The 21,610-nt window shown below is 27.7% G+C and overlaps 1 protein-coding gene across 8 annotated transcripts; it reads right to left on the bottom strand.

Annotated features, from left to right (window-relative positions):
• Positions 1-4,738: 4,738 nt before the first annotated feature.
• Positions 4,739-16,795, bottom strand: LOC107441525 (sterol carrier protein 2). 8 transcript variants are annotated; one of them, XM_021145358.4, is made up of 2 exons: positions 16,548-16,795; positions 4,739-7,612 (listed from the first exon to the last, which is right to left on the bottom strand). In XM_021145358.4, exon 2 carries the CDS (start codon positions 7,602-7,604, stop codon positions 6,009-6,011), a length of 1,596 nt encoding a protein of 531 aa, XP_021001017.1. In that variant the 5' UTR covers positions 7,605-7,612; positions 16,548-16,795; the 3' UTR covers positions 4,739-6,008. The 8 variants fall into 8 exon arrangements, with proteins under 8 accessions (XP_021001017.1, XP_071040708.1, XP_015910303.3 ...); XM_071184607.2 differs by having other exon boundaries at positions 4,739-7,617; positions 16,548-16,794; XM_016054817.4 differs by having other exon boundaries at positions 16,286-16,563.
• Positions 16,796-21,610: the final 4,815 nt, after the last annotated feature.

The following is a 21,610-nucleotide window of genomic DNA, read 5'->3' as shown; positions in this document are numbered from 1 at the left end:
TTTAAATTTCCTGGCACATGTTGTTTTGAGTTGTCCAACAGAAGTGTCCGGTCTGTTATCAATGCTAATTCAAAATTATTCAGTAGATAATGCTGCCATTTTTTAATATTGCTATCATGACTCAGTACATGGGAACAATCATTTTAAAAAATAATCTTGAAATGAAAGATTACTTTTGAGGATTTGCAAAAGGTATTTTAAAATGATCTGCCGTCGGTAACCAACTTTTTAAAAGTTAGCTAGTAGACTATTATCTGATTGTCAAATATAAAGCAAGTCTATCAACCATATTTGAGCCACGATGTCTTAAACCTAAAACGTTTACATGAGGTAGTATAAAAATAATCACTTTACATTCCGTCTGTAACCCGTGTTACTCTACTTTTTAGTTTAATGACGACTCATAAAATCTCCACAGATCTAAATTTTAAATCAATTTTGATACTGACAGTTAAAACATGAGAATCAGTTTTAATCATCAAAATTGATCCCTTTTAGTTTTATTTTTAAAATTATTTTAATTTTAAAAATGCTTCGAATTTGAAAATCACCCAGGAGTTTCAGTTATGCGCAGCACACATTAATCTCCGAAATTCAGTGATGTTCAACAGGAAACCATTCTTTTCAACCTTATATTATAATGATTCTTCAAGATCTGAACTATTCATTCTGTTTAATCAGACTTAAGATATAAACGAATTTTCTCCTCCATTGTAACAAAAGAAGATTTTAAATTTTTTAGCTGTATCTGACTTTTTTTATGAGCTTAAAAAGAACATTTTACGTAGATTAGACTCTAATTTCAGATGCATAACTTTAACTATGAAAACAAATATATTAAAAACTGCATATGTCAGTGGTTTTAGAAAACGATTACGATTGTTTTCCTCTATTTTCAAGTGGAATTTCTTTTTAAACTAATGCAAAAACGTCTGCGTATTTATGAATTTTAATAGAAAAGAATGACCTTGTTTTCTGAAAAACAAGAAAGATTCACGGGCTATATAATTATCCACTTGACAGACCAGAATTCATTTTGATAAAAAAAATATATTTATTCCAGATTTATAAACGACTTATAATCATTAGACTGTAATTAATTCTACACAGAGAAAAAGATGGTCTTGTTTTGTTTTCAATTTTCTAATTTTTCGCTATGAAAACGATTTTTTACGGAAATGAAACATAATCTAACCTAAAATATAGAGTACTTTTATGGCGGATATTATTTAAAACTTTATTATAAAGTTCCCATTTTGGGTTCAAAAGTTAAGCTGCGTAAATTTTTTTTAATACTATTAACATTAATACATTGCATAAACTAATTTTTATTTCAATTTATTTTACTGTTTCAAGTAAAAACTCAATATTTAGGGTAAGGAGTGCATATTTTATCGCTGGCATCGAACTTTGCACACCTATTGGATTTGTGGCAGTAGCGAACAAAGGGTCTAATCATAATCATTAAAAGATATGATAAGATTCATAAGTAATTTAAAATTTAAGTATAGAAAAAGGGAGTTCAGCTAAACCTACGGTAAACCACAAAGCTTCAAGTGCCAAAAAAAAAAAAAAAAAAACATTTGTTTTCAAAATATCGAGAAGCAAATTAATTATACGTAGTAAGGAAATAATCTTGTAATAATTTGTTTGCATTAATATTTTGAAAAATTATAGCAAAACGCAGTAAGGAAATAATCTAGTAATAATTTGTTTGCATTAATATTTTAACATCTTTTTTTAAGCATTTAAAACTGCACTCTAGGCCTGTGGTTCCGTGTCTTTTTCAGCTATGGAACTAAATGGTCGTGTTTTTTGGCGGAACCCCCAAGACTTTGTGAATACTTTAATCTAAGAAGGACTATTAATTTTTTGTTGTAAATATTTAATAAATGCATGAAGTATAAAATATTTTCATCATATATTTTATTGATACTAGTCTTAGAATTTAGTTTTATGTCAAAAAGTTGGAATTTACAAATCTCGAGCGGCAACTAGTTTAGTTTTTATTTTGATTGTAGGATGTGCCTAAGCCGAAAATGAATGAGCTTAAAGTTGGTTTTTCGTTGAAATTGGTTAACCGAGAAACACACTTCTTAATTGCTATTTTTATTTGATTCGAAATACTAATGTAATTTTTCATAAATGCATACCATTTTCATTATTTATTCAATACATTGCTGTTAAAAAATACATATTTTTAAATTTTACTTTTTCTTCCCCGAACATTTCAATTAAATATAAATTTCATGACAGATTCCGAAATTCGTAACTGGTTAAAAATGTCCTAACTCGCGGAACACCTGTGACCCTAACACGGAAACTTAGGGTTCCACAGTACACCATTTGGCTTACCTAAACACACTTCTCTCTTAACTTTAAAATAACTGAATTTGCCATGAAGTTTCTCCCACCGGTATAACGTCCTCTGAAGGTTACAGAGAGGAAAAACAAAATCGAAATAAGTATTTATAAACCTATTTTTTATGTAAGCAGAATTTATTCATTGGATAAAAAAAATTTACTTACTTTTTTGGCACATGCAAAGAATATTTTAATTTCAAGCAGCAAAAATTCCGTTATTAAATTTGCTCAGAAATCATACTTTTATTCTTCATAAAAATTTTTCCTGGAGCTAAATATTTACTTTTTAAAAAATATAAATTCATAATTGAAATAAAAAGTTTTTAAAGTTTTAGTGTCCTCTTTTTCTCCTCCCCTACATGCTACTGATTTGCGCATACCAAGGGACTATAAATTGACTATATTCGTTACTTTAATTTAATGTATCTTTTATATACCTAACAAGTCTTGATTTTTATATTTAAAACTTTGATGATATAATAGTTTAGAATAGTTTGGGTATTAGAGGTTTAAAAAACAGTTTTAATAAACTAAAAGCTCACTTTAACAGAGGAAAAATAGTTCAAGATTTAACAAAATACAAGAAGGGAAAGATTTTTAATAAATTTCGAAATTCTATTAAGAGCGTAAAACAATAAAAATTGCAACAAGGAACTCTTTTTTGAATTGTATTAAAATTAGACAGTAACTTATTTTCCCTCTGAACCGAAACAAAGCTTTCATACACTGTAAAATTTCCAAATCGTTGCGATATTATCTTTAAAGTATTTCATAATTTCAACTAAACAATGGTTATAATGAAGTGGAGACATTTTTTTAACTGTTTGTCAAAAGGTTTTTTATTTTCGAAGTGGTATTTAGCCATTTTATAGTAAAGGAAATTATTCCGAAGAAAGGTCACAGATAGATTTTTTAATAATACATTAAAGTTAAGAGATGTACAACTTCCTTTATAAGTGCATGACCTAAAGCATAACTACTAATTTTTATCTTTTCCTTGTTTATTTTTCCTACTCAAATTTAAATAATTATTGTAATTTTTAATATTAATAGAATTAATAGACACATTTTTAGGGATCACGTCAAGCGACAATTGTTGTCTAATGTTCTACAGATGTCGCTAAAAAATTGCTGCCTTGAAATATGTTTGGAAGTTACAAAATAGTAACGAAAAATAGTTTTTCTTTTTTTTTGGAACCGTATTCTATACCTTTAAAAAATTTGTAGTGCAAATTTCATTATTCTACTCGTAAGAGTCGTAGGTTAGGTTTTAGTTTTAAAACCTTTTGAATGGAATAACTGAAAGTACAAATTTCATTATTCTACTCGTAGGTTAGGTTTTAGTTCTAAAACCTTTTGAATGGAATAACTGAAAGAGTCTGATATAAAAGTTTTTAACTAAATTTAAATGTTAATATTTCAAATTTACATGTTGGGCTGAGCTTTGGTTTTCACTCTTTTAGAATTGATTTTATTTATAATTTTTTACATAATTGAAACTATTGACTAATATTTTTGCTTTTTTTCCCCTTAATTTTAATAAATACGAATCTTTAATGTCTTATGAGATGATAGACCTAAATATTTTTAGAATGTAACAAATGGCAGTTAATGATTTTTGATGCGCATCATAAAATGACTGATGTAATTGTTAAGTTCGATTTTTTTTCTCTAGCTAGTCGACAACATTAAGTTTTTCACTCACTAAATGAATACCTAGGTGGTCCTATAGGACCACTAACTTCATTTCTGGTACATTTTAGTTTTTACTGTGAGATTCACATTTCAGTAAGAAAAGATAGGTGTTGTATTATGAAAATTCAATCGTTGTAATTGTGAGAATTTAATGTTTTTAACTCTGGTTTTGAATGCATATTTCTAGACAATTTTGTATGAAGACAAACTTTTAAGTAAAATTTTAATGCATTGAACAGTATGATCGTCAGAAACTTAAACGAAGCAGTTATTTTATAACCCAGTCCAGTATATATGTATACAAGCTCTTACATCATAAGTATGTTACTGTATTTAGTCATAAAAGCTTAAAGCTAAACTAAATTCTCCCAATACAATAACAAATTCTGTTAAGCTTTAAAAAAAATTAAAACAGCATGTTTTTGCATACAAATAAATTTATTTTGCTATATATTACCTTATGATCCTAAATAATAAGACCATCATAAATTATAAGCAAATTTCCAGTTAAATGTCAGTAATTAAAAATCCTACAGTTATAAATATTTTTTCATTCGGAGCAAGACACACTAGGATACTCAAAATAGATACTAAATACGAATTTTTTATTTTTTTTTATTTTTAGAAACTAAATAACGTTTTTGAAATGAGGAACAGAAAGAAGTATGACGAATATAAAAACAGGGTTATAAATATTTTTTTATTCAGAGCAAGACACACTAAAATACATAAAATAGATATAGCATATGAGAAAAATAACTAAATCTTTAAGAAACGAAATAATGTTTCAGAAACGAGGAACAGAAAGAAACAAGACAAATATAAAAATGTGATATTTTGCCATTCACAATGGAAAAGATTTTTAAAGAAAAGGTACATACATCAAAATAAAAACATATCTAATCCAGAAGAAAATTATATTAAAATAAAGATATTTTAATTTTATTTCAGAACTATGACTTACTGACTTCATAAAGCTCCAAAAAAAGTTAACTATCGGTAAATAAACTTTAAAATTATATCTCACAGCCTTAACAAATTAAACTACTAATGAAAACAAGAAAAAAAGTCTTTGGCATAAAAAAAGACTAGTGACAATATACAACAATAAAATATTTTATAACTGAAAAAATATATAATTCTAAATCACATTTTAATATATTTTCATTATGGAGCTAACTATCATTTAATTTCTAAAAATTTCTTTTTCTCAAATTTGGTTTCAATATATCTCCCATAAAAATTAAAGTAGCTATGGTTAGAATGATTTTACTGAATTAAAAATGTAATCGATTCAATAAACTTTTTATCTAGAATGTTTTAAAATGTATTTTATAATTATTCATCCACAAACATTTAAATGACGTAGCAAGAAAAAAATAATAAAACAAAAGTATAAACAAAGAGTTCTTTGGTATTTTTTGTAACAGCTACTTTAACAAATTAGAAAATCACTTCATAAATCACACAAATATTATGTTTAAAAAAATCAGCATAAATAAATAAACTATCAAAACTGACAAGCATTAAATTATTTTCTTATAAAGATCAATCTGGTTTTTGATTATGAAAAACAAAAGCCATAAAATTTAGCTTTGAATTTTGCAATGATGATCCTATATTACAACAATACATTAAGAGATTTTAATGCAAGACTAGATGAGGGAAGAAAAAAACAGTTGTAAAGATTTAACGAACTTATGACAGTCCAAAACAAAAATTTAACTTAAAATGGCACTAACTGAAAAATAACTGTTATATACTGAAATAATTTTTGTCATATGTATTAATACATTTACTTTTAGACAGTTAAGAACTTACGGCAGTCCAAAACAAAAATTTAACTTAGAATGGCACTAACTGAAAAATAACTGTTATATACTGAAATAATTTTTGTCCTATGTATTAATACATTTACTTTTAGACAGTTAAGTCATAATTAATTTCATTTACAGCTTAGACAACAAAACATTTTTCAATGACATGAATCTGGTGATTAGTCCCATATTTCCTTTAATTTTTAATTTCCCAGCAAAAAATGCCTTTTCAAAAGTAGACTTCTTATTTAAAATATCAAATAAAGCTCCATCTCCGATCGTTATAACGAGATCTGTTTTAGTGTTCGGATCGAAAGACACAAAGATCTTACCCTTATCAACGCCTATGCATCCTTCTGCAACGTAATCAGAATTATCATCATTAACTCTGATTTTAGCAGATGCTTTCAATCTTTTATCAACCATGCCTTCAGCTGTTTTTATCAATGGGATACTTCTCTCAAAAAACTTAGCAGATTTTAGTTTGAAGATTTCTTTAGGAGGAACAATATCAGAATCACTTGAACTAGGAAAACCCAATCTGTATAAAGTAACAACAACTGCCCCACCCAGTCCAATATTATGCTGCAATGCCAATTTTGCATTGGGCACCTGCCTATTCCCAGCTTGGTTTCGTAACTGCCAACATAATTCTGAACACTGTGCTAAACCAGTAGCTCCTAAAGGATGTCCTTTTGAAATCAATCCACCACTAGGATTAACAACATATTTTCCACCATATGTGTTATTGCCAGTATCAACCAACTCACCACCTCTACCCACTTCACATAAACCCAGGGCTTCATAAGTAATGAGCTCATTTGTAGCAAAGCAATCGTGTAATTCCACTACGTCAACATCTGTCGGCTTTACTCCCGTTTTTTTAAACAGTCTATCGGCAGCATTTTTGGTCATGTCGAATCCAATCATTTTTATGCTACTGTTCTCTTCAAAAGCACTTGGAACATCTGTTGTCATTTCCATTCCCAAAATTTCAACAGCTTGACTTTCTAATCCATGAGTTTTCACAAAATCTTCACTTGCAAGAATAGCAGCAGCTGCACCATCAGACGTTGGACAGCACTGTAATTTTGTTAGTGGCTCATAAACAACAGGAGAGTTCATTATTTGTTCCAAAGAATATTCATCACGGAATTGAGAATATGGATTGTTTACTGAATGCTTATGGTTTTTGTAGGCAATTTTAGCGAAATGTTCAGGTTTAGTACCATACTTTTCCATGTGTTCCCGACCAGCACTACCAAAAAACTGAGCTGCGACTGGCGCAGCTGCAAATCCATGGCGATTAGATAAAACCAAGACATGTTTATCCATTGGGTTAGTCCGATCATCAAATTTTGATGTTAAAGAGCCTTTTGCCATTTTTTCAAAACCAAGAGCAAGGGCACAATCACAAATACCACCTTCAACTAATTCTTTGGCAATAAACAAAGCAGTAGATCCTGTAGAACAATTATTATTCACATTTATAATTGGTATACCTGACATTCCAACCTCATACAAGGCTCTTTGTCCGCAAGTTGAATCCCCATAAACATAACCGACACAGGCTTGCTGCACAGCATCATATGCTATTTTAGCATCTTGCAAGGCTTTTGTAACTGCTTCCTTGGCAAAATCTGGGTAGTCATTTCCAGTAGAGCCAGGCTTAGTGAACTTTGTCATTCCCACACCAACTACATATACTTTTCTTTGATTGGGAGCCATGACTTCTTCTATTCTTAAAAAAAGAAAAAGATTTCAGAAATAAGTCTTGTGAAATAAAGTGCATGAAACAAAAAAAAAATTAAATGTACAGTAGGGAACCGATTATCCGGAACGATCGGGACCATCGATATTCCGGATAACTGATTTTTCCAGTTTTCTGAATCGCTACAAAAACCCGTTTTTTTTATAGTTAAACCCAACTAAAAAAAAAAAAAAAGTTGGAAGAAAAAACAAGAAAAAACGAAAAAAAAGAAGAAAAAACGATACGTTAAAAAGAAGAAAAAACGATGAAATAATACACTAATGATTATTTCCAAAATGATGGTAAGGTAAACATCTTTCAAATAAGAACGAAAAATCCTAAAATCCTATGAGGAAAAAAAAATTTTTTTTTTTTATAATGGCGGGAAAACTAATCGAATTTCGTTCCGGTTTTTTGGTTTTCCGGTTTTCTGATTTCCGGATAACGGGTTCTGTACTGTACTAAACACAAAATGCGTCTGAACATAAGTTGTATATATCGCACCCTTGCAAGAAAAGTGACACAAATCAAAAAACAACAATTTTGATGTTATGTCAATAAAAACTACGTATGAAGTGTCCCATCAACCTCAAAAAGTATCACATCTCGAACTCGCTATTTATCCAACCGGAAGCAGTTGTGTCAGTTTTGAGTCTATCGTATTCTTTAAGTTGATTTTACTCAAATGCTGCATTTTAGAGTCAGGACACTTTTCTCACAGGGGTGCGATATATTATTAATTAGGAAACATTTCAGAAAGTAGATATTAATTAATATGCAATTTAATTGAAGAATATTAATTACTAACCATAACAAAATGAGAAAACTTAAAATTATTTTTGAACATAATAGACAAGTATTTTATATTTTGATATTGATGAAAAAATGCAGTTATACTATATAGAATGTTTTACAGTTTGCCTTACAACCAATTTTTGTTAAAATAATAAGAATGATAAAAAAATTCTCTGTTGGTTGAGTCCCTCACAATCACTTTTGTTTCTCAGTACAAAACTAATTGCTACAAAACCTCAAAATATTCAAATAAGCAATTCCATTTTATTTTTTATCATATATTATTTTTTTTACAACTATTCCATTGTACCCTTACAATTATTAACATCTTATACCAAAATTAATTTTCTATTCTAACTAGATAACTGTGGAAACTTTATTTTTTTAAAAATAAAGTAAGATTTAATACCTAGTGTTGTATCTAGGGGAGCAGAAAATTCTCAGAGTCTAATATATTTTCCCCAAAACACAGTTTTATGGTTTGAAATTTCCTTTAAAATTATAGTGTTTTTTTAGTTAGGATCAGGGTTGGGGTGTTGGACGTCTTAAACTGGCTTTGGACAGGACACGTGGGTTTTACTGTCTTAAACTGGGTAAAACTGTATTAAACTGGGTAAAACTGTCCTAAACTGGGTAAAACTGTCTTAAAGTGTCCAAAACCTTGAACTTTGGTAAAGAGTAAAAATTCTATAGGTGTAACCATTGTACAAATAATAATTACATGTATCAATAAATATTTGATATTTTTATACAATTTACTATAACTTATTAAAAGAAAATAATATAATATAATAGGAAAAGGTTTATAATTTTTGAAGCTCCACAATTCATTGAACAACAAAAGTGAATACCTAATCCTTTAAATATAAATATGCTTTTAATACTAATAAATAATATTTTTGCATAAGGATAAATATGGCAATATTTAAAAATAATAATTCTTAAAAAAAATACTAAATTTGTTCAAAAATTAACCTTTTATTTTTCACAATATTTTTTTTAAAAATTTTTATAAAATCTCCATCACAGAATGATAAAAAAGACATCTATTTTAAAAAAAAAATGTTTTTAAATATAAATATATTAGTTTAAATTGAAAATACAAAATAACTGAAAAATGTATTAACAGTTTTGAAGGACATAACATCAGATTCAGTTACTGACACTGGTGATGTATCACCACTATGCTAAAAGAATTGAACATGAATGAAATAAAAGTATTCTTGAATAGTACTATAGATAAATAAACCTGTTTATGACGAACCAAGCACTTAGTCCCTAATATTTTTACCTGTATGGCAAAGCCAAACTTCAGTTATGTACTATTGAATGAGAGGACCAGTTGAACTTGATTACTCATTAATCTTCCTTTGTTTAAATTGAAGAGTCAAACAATATTAATAAAACATTACTCTTTTAAAAACAAATATTCTCTAGTATATTTAATTATCAATATGTTATTAGTTCTATGATTATTTTACCTCTTAAATATTGTTCAGATAAAATTGTGACATAATTTGAGTAAAAGGGTTTTGGACAAAGGGGCTTTGGACAGGACGGCTTAAACCGCGGATTAATCCATTCTGTCCTAAACCTTGCCAACCCTGGTTAGGATAACTTTTTCAAAATATTTTCAGAAAGTTTATAATTATTAAAATGTTTGAGAATTTTTTTATTTACAAAGAAAAAAAAATTAGTTGATTTTACACAATGCTTGAAGAGTTAGCATAAATAATACAAGTAAAATCAATAAAAATAAAACTATATTGAAGAAGTAATAATTTATAAAACTAGATTTAAAGTTCCGACCATAGAATTCAAACTTATAAATACACAATTTGACATATAACATGATTTGTGTAATATTTAACGAAATAGAAAATACTTTTACTTTTTAGAGGGCATGTTGTAAGTTTAGGTAGAACAAAATTTTCCCGGAACCTAATTTGCATGATCGGACATTATACATTTTTGGTTGTCACCATACAAATTTTTATTTCAAATTATTTATTATTATTTTTTTTAGTAAGAAATACAGATTTTATTATATATTACAACTTCATGAGCAAAACTGAGTTAAAACTCTTATTCATTTTTTATTAGCATAAAATTGTGTTTAATTATTTTGATTTCAATGTGCTGTAGAATTTCATTTTTTACTTTTTGTCATGACTAGTATCAAATAGTGGTTAAACCTCGCCAAAAACTATTTGAAATCATCAATGCCCAAGAATAATAGCCAAAAAATTATATGGCACTTGAAGTATTTTATAGCATATTTAAAACATTTGTGTATAAATCTCTCTGAAGCTATTCTAATATAATAATAATTACATATTAAAGTAGACATTATAGTTTTGAGCAGAAAAAAAATTTATTTTTATTTATTTATTTAATTGGAGAGTTTTTTTTAGACTCAGTGAAGTCAAAATTATAATGCAATTATTACCTTAATTTTCCAATCAATCTAATGAAAATATTTGTTTTCCTATAATTTGCAATCCTTTTTTTTTCTTTGTAAATTTTAGCTCAACAGCATAAATTTTCATAAAATATAGGAAAAAATAGTAAGGAATCTGCACTTCTAACAATTCATGGTTTTTTTGTCTTTTTATTTAGCATGTTCCAAGTCTTTTGTTATCATATCAGTCTGTATTGAAAGTTTATATTTATGTAATAAATTTTTTCCCCTAGATATTTTCTCTTTAATGCATGTTAAGTTGCATAGGAAGATTACGATTTAATATTTGACCTTCAACAATTCATAGAATATGCCAATAAAAATATGAATAATAATATTTATTCAAGTACATAAATGAAATATATTAATGATTTTTTGCATAACAGTTTTAATAATAAATCCTTAAAAAACAGACTATGATATAAGAACTGAATACAAGTTAAACATTTTAAGGTCTTAAAAGTTAAACGCAAGGGTTTAAATTATGAGTGGACGAAATTAAAATTACTGTGAAATAGCTCGCTAAATTTCACCTGAATGAAAACATGTTCTTATGCCTGCTAAATACTTTCAGAAAGATTAATTATTTTTTCTCGTTTTTAGCTTTAATGCATGATGATGATTCATAAAAATTTTCTGAATTTATCTGAAATATTGTAGGGAGCTTTAAGAGATTTTTAATTATAGAGAAAGACATATATACACCACCCCCTCCTTCAGCAAATGATGTTCACAGAATCGAAATATTGTACTAGCTGAATACGACCCCTTCATTTATAGCTCATGGGAAAAAATATATGCCTGACATTTAAAAATGTTGACAATATAAATATGAATTTGATAAATATCAATTTTAAAGCATCGGAAAATCATTATTCTGACATTTCACAATGAATAAATTATAAAAATAAATGCATCACAGATGTTTTGAGAAATAATTTCAATCATTCATCATTTAAGTAGATTTTGAGACTTTATAATATTTGCACTGAAATAAATGTACAGCTTAATGCCATAAGATATATATTCTAAGCAGTGCTTAACTCGAGATAAAATAAGGAGTAGATTAAAAAAACATTTAAAATAATAATTAGTAAACTTTTATTAAAAACATATTATGTTTTAGTGCCACAACAATAAGATAAAAATATTTTTGTCACAATGGTACATCTTCATCAGTAGGATAAAAATATTTATCCTGCTGATGAAAGTGTACTATGGTACATCTGTAACAATGGAACATCTTCATCAGTAGGGGATTAGAAAATTTATCCTACTGATGAAAGTGTACCATTGTAACAGCCAAACCCATATAAGTTTTCAATAAATTTTACAATTTATTTTAAACATTTTTTAAATGAAATTTAAACTAAAATAGGCTTTAACTTAGTAACTTAAATAGTAATAACTTATTCCAATTACAATCTGAATATATAATTTCACACAAAAGCTTACTAAAATAATTTCTAAATGCTACACAATAACACAGACTAGATTAGCTGAAAAATAGAAAATAAAATGTTTGCTTAATTAAAATATTATAATTAAACAGCGATATGAAATAATTAATTTAATACATGAATAATTTAGCTGTTTTCTATTATTGCATTGTCAGTTTTTGAAGCAATTACAACCCAGCAAAGATTTTGTGTTGATACATATCTCTAACTTTTAATAAAATTTAAATTTACTTGTGTCAAATTTGATATCTAAAATTTTTCTAAAAAAAAGAGATCTCTCTCGTATTTATAAAAAAATATGGGAAAATGCTTAATGCAAAAAACATACCCTAGTATGTATTTCTGGTGTGTAAAATAAGAAATGAAGAAAAGATACATTTAGTTATAAATAAATACATAAGTTAAACTCACATAGAATTCATAAGAAAAGAGAATAAACACTGAAATAATAATTTTAATAAATATAGACCCCACATAATAATCTAATGCGTTTAAAAATAAATGAATTTATGTTCGTACAAAAATATCAAACAAATGGGGGGAAAAAAAAACATCTGCTCAACTACTTATACATTATTACCCATCATGCTTTAATATTGATAAGAATTTAGGAAATTTTCTTTTTAATGCAAAAAAAAAAATTAATAAACCTATAACGTTTCAAAAACTACTACATAATAAAACATCCTACAGATCAAAACGAAACGAATCTGCAGTTTAAGATAAACAAAATGCCGGTAATATTTTAAATATAATAACACAGACACACACAAAAAAAGAATAAATAGAAACTCACAGGATAAATATGTAAACACCCCTTCCTGAGTAGTGTAGCAACGACTACTTTAATCAACAAAATAAAGGCGTTAAGTGATAGGTTGTGTTCGTAACGAGCAAACAGAATGAAAGGCGACTATTCCAACACTAAATGTAAATTGAGAACTTGAAAATTTTTATTTTATTTCTTAGATTAAAGTTAAACATATCATGACTAGCCTTTCAATCATGTACCATTGAATCATCTTTGTTTTGAATCAGATACCATTTTGAGGATTTGAAGAATATGATTCGTTCCTTTTTGCAGCCAATTAGGAATCAGCTAAGTCACATGTTTGATATTCTTTTTTAGTTTCCATTTGCAATAAAATAAGCAAAATCATTTTCCATCCAGCTAGTTTGTGGAGAGGGAAAAAGTACGATCCGAATCTTATTTACTATTTTAAAGTTTATTTTATTAGTGGCTGAATATGCTGATTCATTAGAAGCATCTATTTAAGGAAATAAACATAAAAACATATTTTGACAAGATATATACTTTTTTTTCTTCAGATATTGATTTTGACCAATTAGGTATTTAAAGTCCGCAATATTTTTTTGAAAGGGGAAAGAAAGAGACGTTTTAAATATTTTCTCAAAACTGTCAGATCTATTTCTTTCAAAATTATATAAATTAAAATGTTGTAATTTATATACCTTACAATTCAAATATTTTTCGACCATTTTTAAATTGAATACTAAAAAATAATAAACAATTATTCAAATTTATTTTATTTTATAGATCGATAGATTTCTTTGGTAAACGAATTTTATAATTATGTGCAAAACTTTTTCGCTTTGCTTTCCAAATTTCCATTAAAGTTTGCAAAATTTCCAAAAAATAAAATTATTAATTAGAGGTCCAATCCTTCGAATAGTCTCCTGACTAAATTATTGGGACCTTATTTCCGTAACTATTTAATAATTAGCATTGATTAGTTAATTAATTAGTTAAATTATATATATATATAACCGACGTTGAACTATCCACCTTATTTTGGATTTAGGACTACAAATGTTCAACTCGGTAGCCTTGTCATTTTGAACCCGATCCAGAAAACGAGGGAACTCCTTGATCAAGTATTGGGAGAAATTTACCTTCGTGGAGGATTTTTTGATGGAACTAACCCGCGTTTGCGTTTTATGAAGAGGAAAACCACGAAAACTTCCCTATGGCATGAGGACTCGAGCCCATAATCCGTCTACCACTGATGATATTTTACATCAGTACTGAGGTCGGTGCAAGCCGGCTGCAGAATTCGTATCGACCAGCCCCTGGCAAACAAAGCCTTTGGCCAAGGACCAGCCATAACCGCGATTCGAACCCGGTTCACCTCATTGGAAAGCGAACGCGCTATCCTCTAAGAAATCACAGCTCAGCATTGATTAATTTTATTACACTTTGTAGCCATCGTTGGATTTTTTGGTTGGATTTATTACTACAAATGTTCAACTACGTAACCTCGTAATTTTGAACCCAACCCAGAAGACAAGGGAACTCGCGGATCAACAGTTGGGGGAATTTCGCCTTCGTGGAGGACTTTTTAATTAAACTAACTCGCATTTGCGTTGCATGGAGAGGAACCATTGAAATCGTGAAAATCCCGTCATTAGAACTAGTAATTCGATTCTTTTTTCCTCCCTCACTGTACGCTTGCCATCAATAGTTAAATATCACAGACCCAAATTATTTCTCTTTATTTTGATAATTAATTTGTAATTGAATAATTTTTTAAAATCTTTTATAGTAATATTAAATGTCCCGAAATCAATAAAATAATTTTGCCAAGAAACTTATTATTTATTTATTTTTTTTTTTTTTTTGAAAAAGAAAAATCGCAAATTTTAGAGATTCTCTGCAAAAATTTATTAATTTTAAAGATCATATAATATTCTAAGAAAAAGCCACTATTATGTAAATATAAACTAAACTATTATTAAAAAAAAAAAAACTATTATGTAAATATAATTAAACAAGCTAACGCTTTTCGACTTGACATTGGGCAAAATTACTTCCATGAAAGAAAAAAAAATGTGTAAATCATGCTAACGACGCTCCCTATCATTAATAAAATATAAAAGCAGTCATAATTGTAAGAATATATATATTTTAATTAAAACTTGTGATCCAAATGAAACAAGACCCGGATGCAGCTATACTGTGTCAAATACAAATGCTGCTATGCACTCAATAAAATGAATTAAACGATATGTGTTTGAGCCAGAATCAAACAAAAGGAAAGATCAATAAGGTCATTGGACTTTATTTAAATGAAAAAGACAAACGATTTGTGAATTATTATAATTGACATGGATGCTTACAAATTATTATTTTTTTATTTGCAAAAAATTCTATTTTGGATCTGCGTCTGCAAATACTCAGGTCATGGGGTCCCATGTCTGCACCGTTGCTTTAATTATTACTTCCATTAATTAAACAGTTCCTCAGTTAGCGCTGTGAAAGCCTAGTACAGGGATGGCGAACCAATGGCACGCGTGCCATTTATGGCGCACGACACAATATTTTGGGCACGCCACCGATCACAAAGTTCACTATGAAGCATATTAACAATTAAATTAAAATTCACAAAAAATTAGCAAAAAAATGAATAATTCCAAAAAAGCAATTAATAACCATAAAAAAACAAGCTAACAATAAATAACTAGCAAAAAAATTAACAGTTCTGCTTAAACTAACATCTTATAACCCTAATATAAGTTATTTGTCATCCAATCTGCAACAACAGAAATCACACTGATGTTATTTTAAGTTGAATTATGCGTTTAATTGAGACATTGCAAAAGAAATTTTTTTTTCGCTGTAAATAAAGAGTTTTGAGTTGATAGTATTTAGTATTATTATTTACCCAATAATCATGAAGTCAAAACTATTTGTCGGCACGTCTATGACCTCATTAAAAAAATTTGCAGAAAAAATGGCACGTTGGTGCATAAAGGTTCGCCACCCCTGGCCTAGTACGAACTTACGAACAAAATTTATAATTTAGAATAATATTAAATAAAATATTAAATAAAATATCTCTTAAAACCAATATTAATAAATAAAATTTGTTAGAAATAATTCTGTCAGCAATTTATTTTGCAATAAAAGTAAAATTTGCCTTACCTGGCAAGCTTACAGAAAAAAGTTTATGGAGAATAACACGCCATCTTGAAATAGATGCTGGCTTAGTGTGTAAATTTGATTGCCAGAATTGTATCTTATTCACATAAAGCCTAAGACCATTTGAAATGCTATATCTTAAAGTCATAGCTTTGGGTTCAAGCAAACTTTGAAAGTAGAAATTTCAAGTGATATTGCTACCTCAATTAATTTCCTAATATACTGTGATATTTCGAAAATATTATTATAATAAATAGAAACTCACCTTTGACGAAGAAAACTTATTTGCAGTAAAACATTTTATCTACAACTTTATTATCTTTTTCGCCATCTAGCTCCAAATATCATAATAAATATATATATTTATGTTTGAAAAAGGAAAAAATCGTCTTTGGACAAAAAAAGAAAAAATCGTTTGGAAAAAAAAAAATCTTTCTGATGTTCTTAAATTTGTTTTTAAAGAACTCATTTATAGACAAGGCGGATCTTTTAAAAACATGTTGCGTCATCGCTAACGTAATCAGTAATGCTTAGAGAATAGGAAAACATATTTTATCTTTTCATTAGAATTCAAGTGGTTGCTGGGAGAAGACTATAACTTTCTTTAAGGCCAAGGATTTTTACCAAAATGTTTAAAAATATAAAAGAATCAAGGCAAAAGGTGTCAATGTATATTCTTGCTCTTTGAATAATGTATTCAAGTACCATTAATCATTCAAGTGAAAATCAATTGGCAGTTATTTTTATACTTTCATCAATAAAAAGGGTCTGCGTTAGTTCGTCTCACACAAGTCTTGTCACAGTTCATCTAGAGCAGGGGTTTCCAACTTACACGAGGCCGGGGGCCACAATTAAAAACACAAATCAAATGGCGGGCCGCAACTTAATCAAAATTTTATGTAGGACTCTTTCATCTTTGAAGGAACATTAAACATTACTGTCAGATTTTTACCAAGTTGTACAAAACAAAAGTATTGAATTACAAATTAAAATAAGAAGTCGATTTTTGAAAAAATTTAATTGCATATTAAAATATTCGGGCTACAGTAACTTTAATGTGCACCCATGTATTAAACAATTAATGTGCAACTGATATCTAATTGTTAAGATATAAACTTTAACCCCTTATTTCCGAAGCGTCACGAAAAAACATCTACATGCAAACTCCGGATAGGTGTTGTTTCGTGACTCTCCAGGTATATAAGGTGGGGAAGGTAGCTTCGCGGTTGTTGGGGTTCATTGGGGGAGGGGAGAAAATAGGATTGTCAGTTAACATCAATTAGTTCCCTCCCTATGCATTGTTGAAAAGTTTTCTCCTAAGGTTGCTATTCTTAACTTTAAAAATTGCCGGCATGACTCTTAGAGAAAGCGCCAAACACCAAATTTTATCTTCTAATGCAAACTTCACAAAAAAGACACTGTTTTAAATCAACAAATGGACGTATCCTGTGCTATAACGAAATGCTTCACAGCCCTTTTTTATAAAAAATAAATAAATAAATAAATGTTTTTCAGAATTGATGTTAAAGTATTTACAATTATTTAATCAATAAGAATTTATAATTGTGTCAAATTACAATTAAAACTAAAACATAGCGTTTTTTTATTCTTCGCGGGAATTCCTAAGAGCTGCTATACTTTAATAATTCTTTTCTCTTAGCCACAAGAGTTTGTCATAGAGCAACCGTTAAGCAAACTTCGAATAATTATGGAACATATATTAATTTCTTCGGTTTAATAATTTTTCTTTGCATTAGCACTATAAACTTCAAAACGAAATTATAATTTTTTTCATATCACATTATGAAATTTTATTTTTGAAGCAAAAAAAAAGAAAGAAGAACCATTTAATCAACGGCTATGTTCATTTGTGGCAATTTGACTTGTTAAAATTGTGCTAAATATAAGTATATATGAATTTAAAATTTTTTCTTTTAACTGAAACGTAAAATAAACTGTTGCCATATTGGATTTCCATGTCGAGTTTACTGACAAAATAGCCTAAACTGACGAAACTGTACTTCACTCTAACCACATTAAATATTCGCTATTCATAGGAATAAGAAAGTTGTTTAATTAATTCTGTCAAACATTGATTAACATTTCTTTTACACTTGTTAAAATACATCCGTGGTTAAAAAAAATGAATAAATAAAAGAAAGAAGGAAAAAAAACACTTTTGTAATATAAAAAAAAGCGTTTGTTATTAGCGCATACAGAAATTTGTTTGATATTTCAACTTAATTACCTAATACAATTCTTATTCTCAAGTCTTTGGAGGTTATGATGCTTGAGCAATTACCTTATACTTAATTTTTCTTATTAAAAAGTGGAATAAAATTTTAATTACATAGTTTCTCGGGGAATTTTTTTTCAGAACAATATATCTAGTACACAGAGGAAATGTAGTGTTTTATACGTACATATACGAATTAATGTGCTTTTGAGCAGGTACACAAGGAAACCTCAGGAACACTTACATAAAACTTTCGAATGATAAAGATCAATGCTTTATTGTTAAATAATAATACGCCGCATAAATCGATAAAGGAAAAAAAAAAGGTTTGAAATTGAAAAAGGACTGATTTCTTGTTTTAGTTACTTTTTTAAATTTAAAAATTTATAACAACATTAAAACTTATATTTTTCATTATGATATGCGTCGTTATGTTACTCGATATTGATCGCGAATAAAGAAACTTAGACATTATCTTTTAATATTTTATGGTGCATAAAAATATTGAAAATACAATACATTAATGTCTACAAATTTATTTCAATGTAAGAAAATATACGAATTTATTCTAAGGAATTTTCAGTATTTCTACTTTTTTCAATATCTTTTTCGTTTATTTTTGTTCAGAAAATGTTTAGAAATAGACGACCTAACAAATTTTCGAAAATGTTTGAAAGCCTTTCATTTGTCATACAAAAATCAAGTTTTTATCGATCAAAATACTACTTTTATTTCTCATTGATTCTCAACCTCATTGATATCAAACCGTTTTAATGTTATTCAAAATGCTAATGATTAGTGTTAATATTTTACAAACTTTAAATAATAAATATTTTCTTTTTTTTTCTTTTTCTTAATTATGCGTAATCATTTTTTTCTTCATAAAAATCATTCAGTGTTCTATTTCAAATTTATATTACTGTGGTAGTACTCCCTTAGGAATATTTCTTTCTTTTTTTTTTTTTTCGCGGCAAGGGAAAGACTAATGTTTGTAAGCATTCTGAGTAATGATTTGCACAATACGGTTGTCCACTATTTGCTTTACTTAGAAAAATTTCACAAAGCTTTTTGACTCCTCTTCACCACAGGACATCTAAACTATCCTACTAACCCACAGTTACCAGAGGCAGAAATTCTTTCAATACTTGTCTATTCCTTCTTCATTGTTACTTGTGGAATTACAATAGCTGCGGAAAGGCATTGTAAGGAATTGCACACAGTAAACGTCACCAAAGAAAAATACACAAAATTCAACCACTTCAATTTCTGTTGGGTTTTTTTTTAAATTCAAGAAAAAATTATACTATATTTTTTTTTCTGGGAGAGAGAGATTAGCGATCATCGTAAAAAATAAGGAAAAAACACGGAACACCTTAAGAAAAAGATATAGATAAAACTGATATTGGAGAAAAAAAAGTTAGAGAAATTCATATTCAAACATTGTCACACCAAAAGGTCGTGCAATTTTCATCAGATTTATAAATATAATATTAACTAAGTACTGTTGGTTTTTCTATGGTGATAAAATTAAAGATATCTAGCCTTTTTTCTATTACACTTTTTCTATTGTATTTAATTAGTTTCTTTTAGTAAATAATGTCTAATAATTCAACTGTTAGTCTCTCTCTCTTTAAACAATAACATGAGTTAATTAAATTTTAATTGTTTTAATTAGGGGAAAATAATATATACTTCAATTATTAAATGCAAATTTTTCATGCATTTTCAATTTCATATATACCTTCTCTGATCGACTACGTACCCTAGTTTATGGTGTTTCCCATAGATTTAAGAAAAAAAATAGAAATTATTTTTATGCATACATAAAAAAAAATATAATTAAGTAAGTAAATAATTAAGCAGAGACATATATTGTTACTAATGCAAAGTAGAAACAGAAAATTATAAGAAATAAACTTCCTCTACTTAGTTATTTTTCTCTCTTCTTAAATTTTTTTTTTTTCAAAATAAGAAATGTGATTTTTATTAGAAATAATGAAATTTAATGTCTAAAAACTATGTACTTAAAAATTAAAAGATTTTAAATATTGTGGGCATTTTCTTTTTTTTTTTTTTTTTTTTTTTTTGCTGGCAGCAAATCTTAAAACAGATTTAACAATATTTAGAATATTTAATAAAGATTTTGAAAACAGAACTTCTAAGGAATTTAAAATACTTGTTCAAAAAAATCTAATTGCGCAGAAATTACAATTTAAAACTTTAAAGATTTCAATGATATAAGAAATTACATTGTATAGTTATATTTAAATTTTAAATCACTTCACAAAATCAACCATTAAATAAATGTAAGCATATTCATAAAATAAATTTATTTCAATGGTACCATTCAATTGAAATTAATTCAAAACAATTTATTCAAAATCTGATGATTAATATTGGTAGACATAAGAAAACTCTATCATATTTTATGTAATCAAATCTTTTTTTTTTCTTAAAGAAAATTCTTAAAAAGAAAACAATAGTTGTTTTGCTGTCTTTTCAGCTTTTTTTTTTCTCCTTTTTAAATTTTCTTTTTTTTTTTCTAATAACGCAATTGGAAACAGTTACCTAAGTTTTTTGTTCTGTTTCGATTTTAGCAATTTTAATAAATTTCAAATTTTGTCAATAAATTAATCATTTGAATACAATTTGAAAAAGACTTTAGTTCTAGTCAGTCATAATTTTCCTTTTATTTTCTTTTGAATAACCTCTTTGTCTATGTATGCTTAAATTAAAAAATAAATAAAAATCAACTGTTTCACAAGGGAGGAAACGAGGGGGACTAAGTCTAGTAATTTTCGTTATGAATGAATGTGGTCTGCCGTTTTTCTATGTGTTCCAATTTAGGAGAAAGTGCAATAATTTTTCTTCTTATATGAGGAATGGATAAAATTTCTAAAAAATCGTTTCTATTTCAAAAATATTTTGAAAGTTTGATTGTTCTAGACGACGTATAAAAGTATTTACTGTTAGCCTGGAAGAACGAGCGGGGATAATTTTATGACACCATGCATTCTATAAGTTCGTATTCCTGAAAAACTAGGAAAGGAACCTTTTCATCCCTTTCTTATTCGTAGCTTCCTCTATCTTAT

Source organism: Parasteatoda tepidariorum, chromosome 10 (genome assembly GCF_982258835.1).
Source record: "Parasteatoda tepidariorum strain Cologne lab strain chromosome 10, Ptep-v5.0, whole genome shotgun sequence".
In the NCBI taxonomy this organism is placed as follows: domain Eukaryota; kingdom Metazoa; phylum Arthropoda; class Arachnida; order Araneae; family Theridiidae; genus Parasteatoda; species Parasteatoda tepidariorum.
The sequence above is the reverse complement of the archived record's forward strand: the minus strand, read 5'-3'. Positions and strand labels throughout refer to the sequence as shown.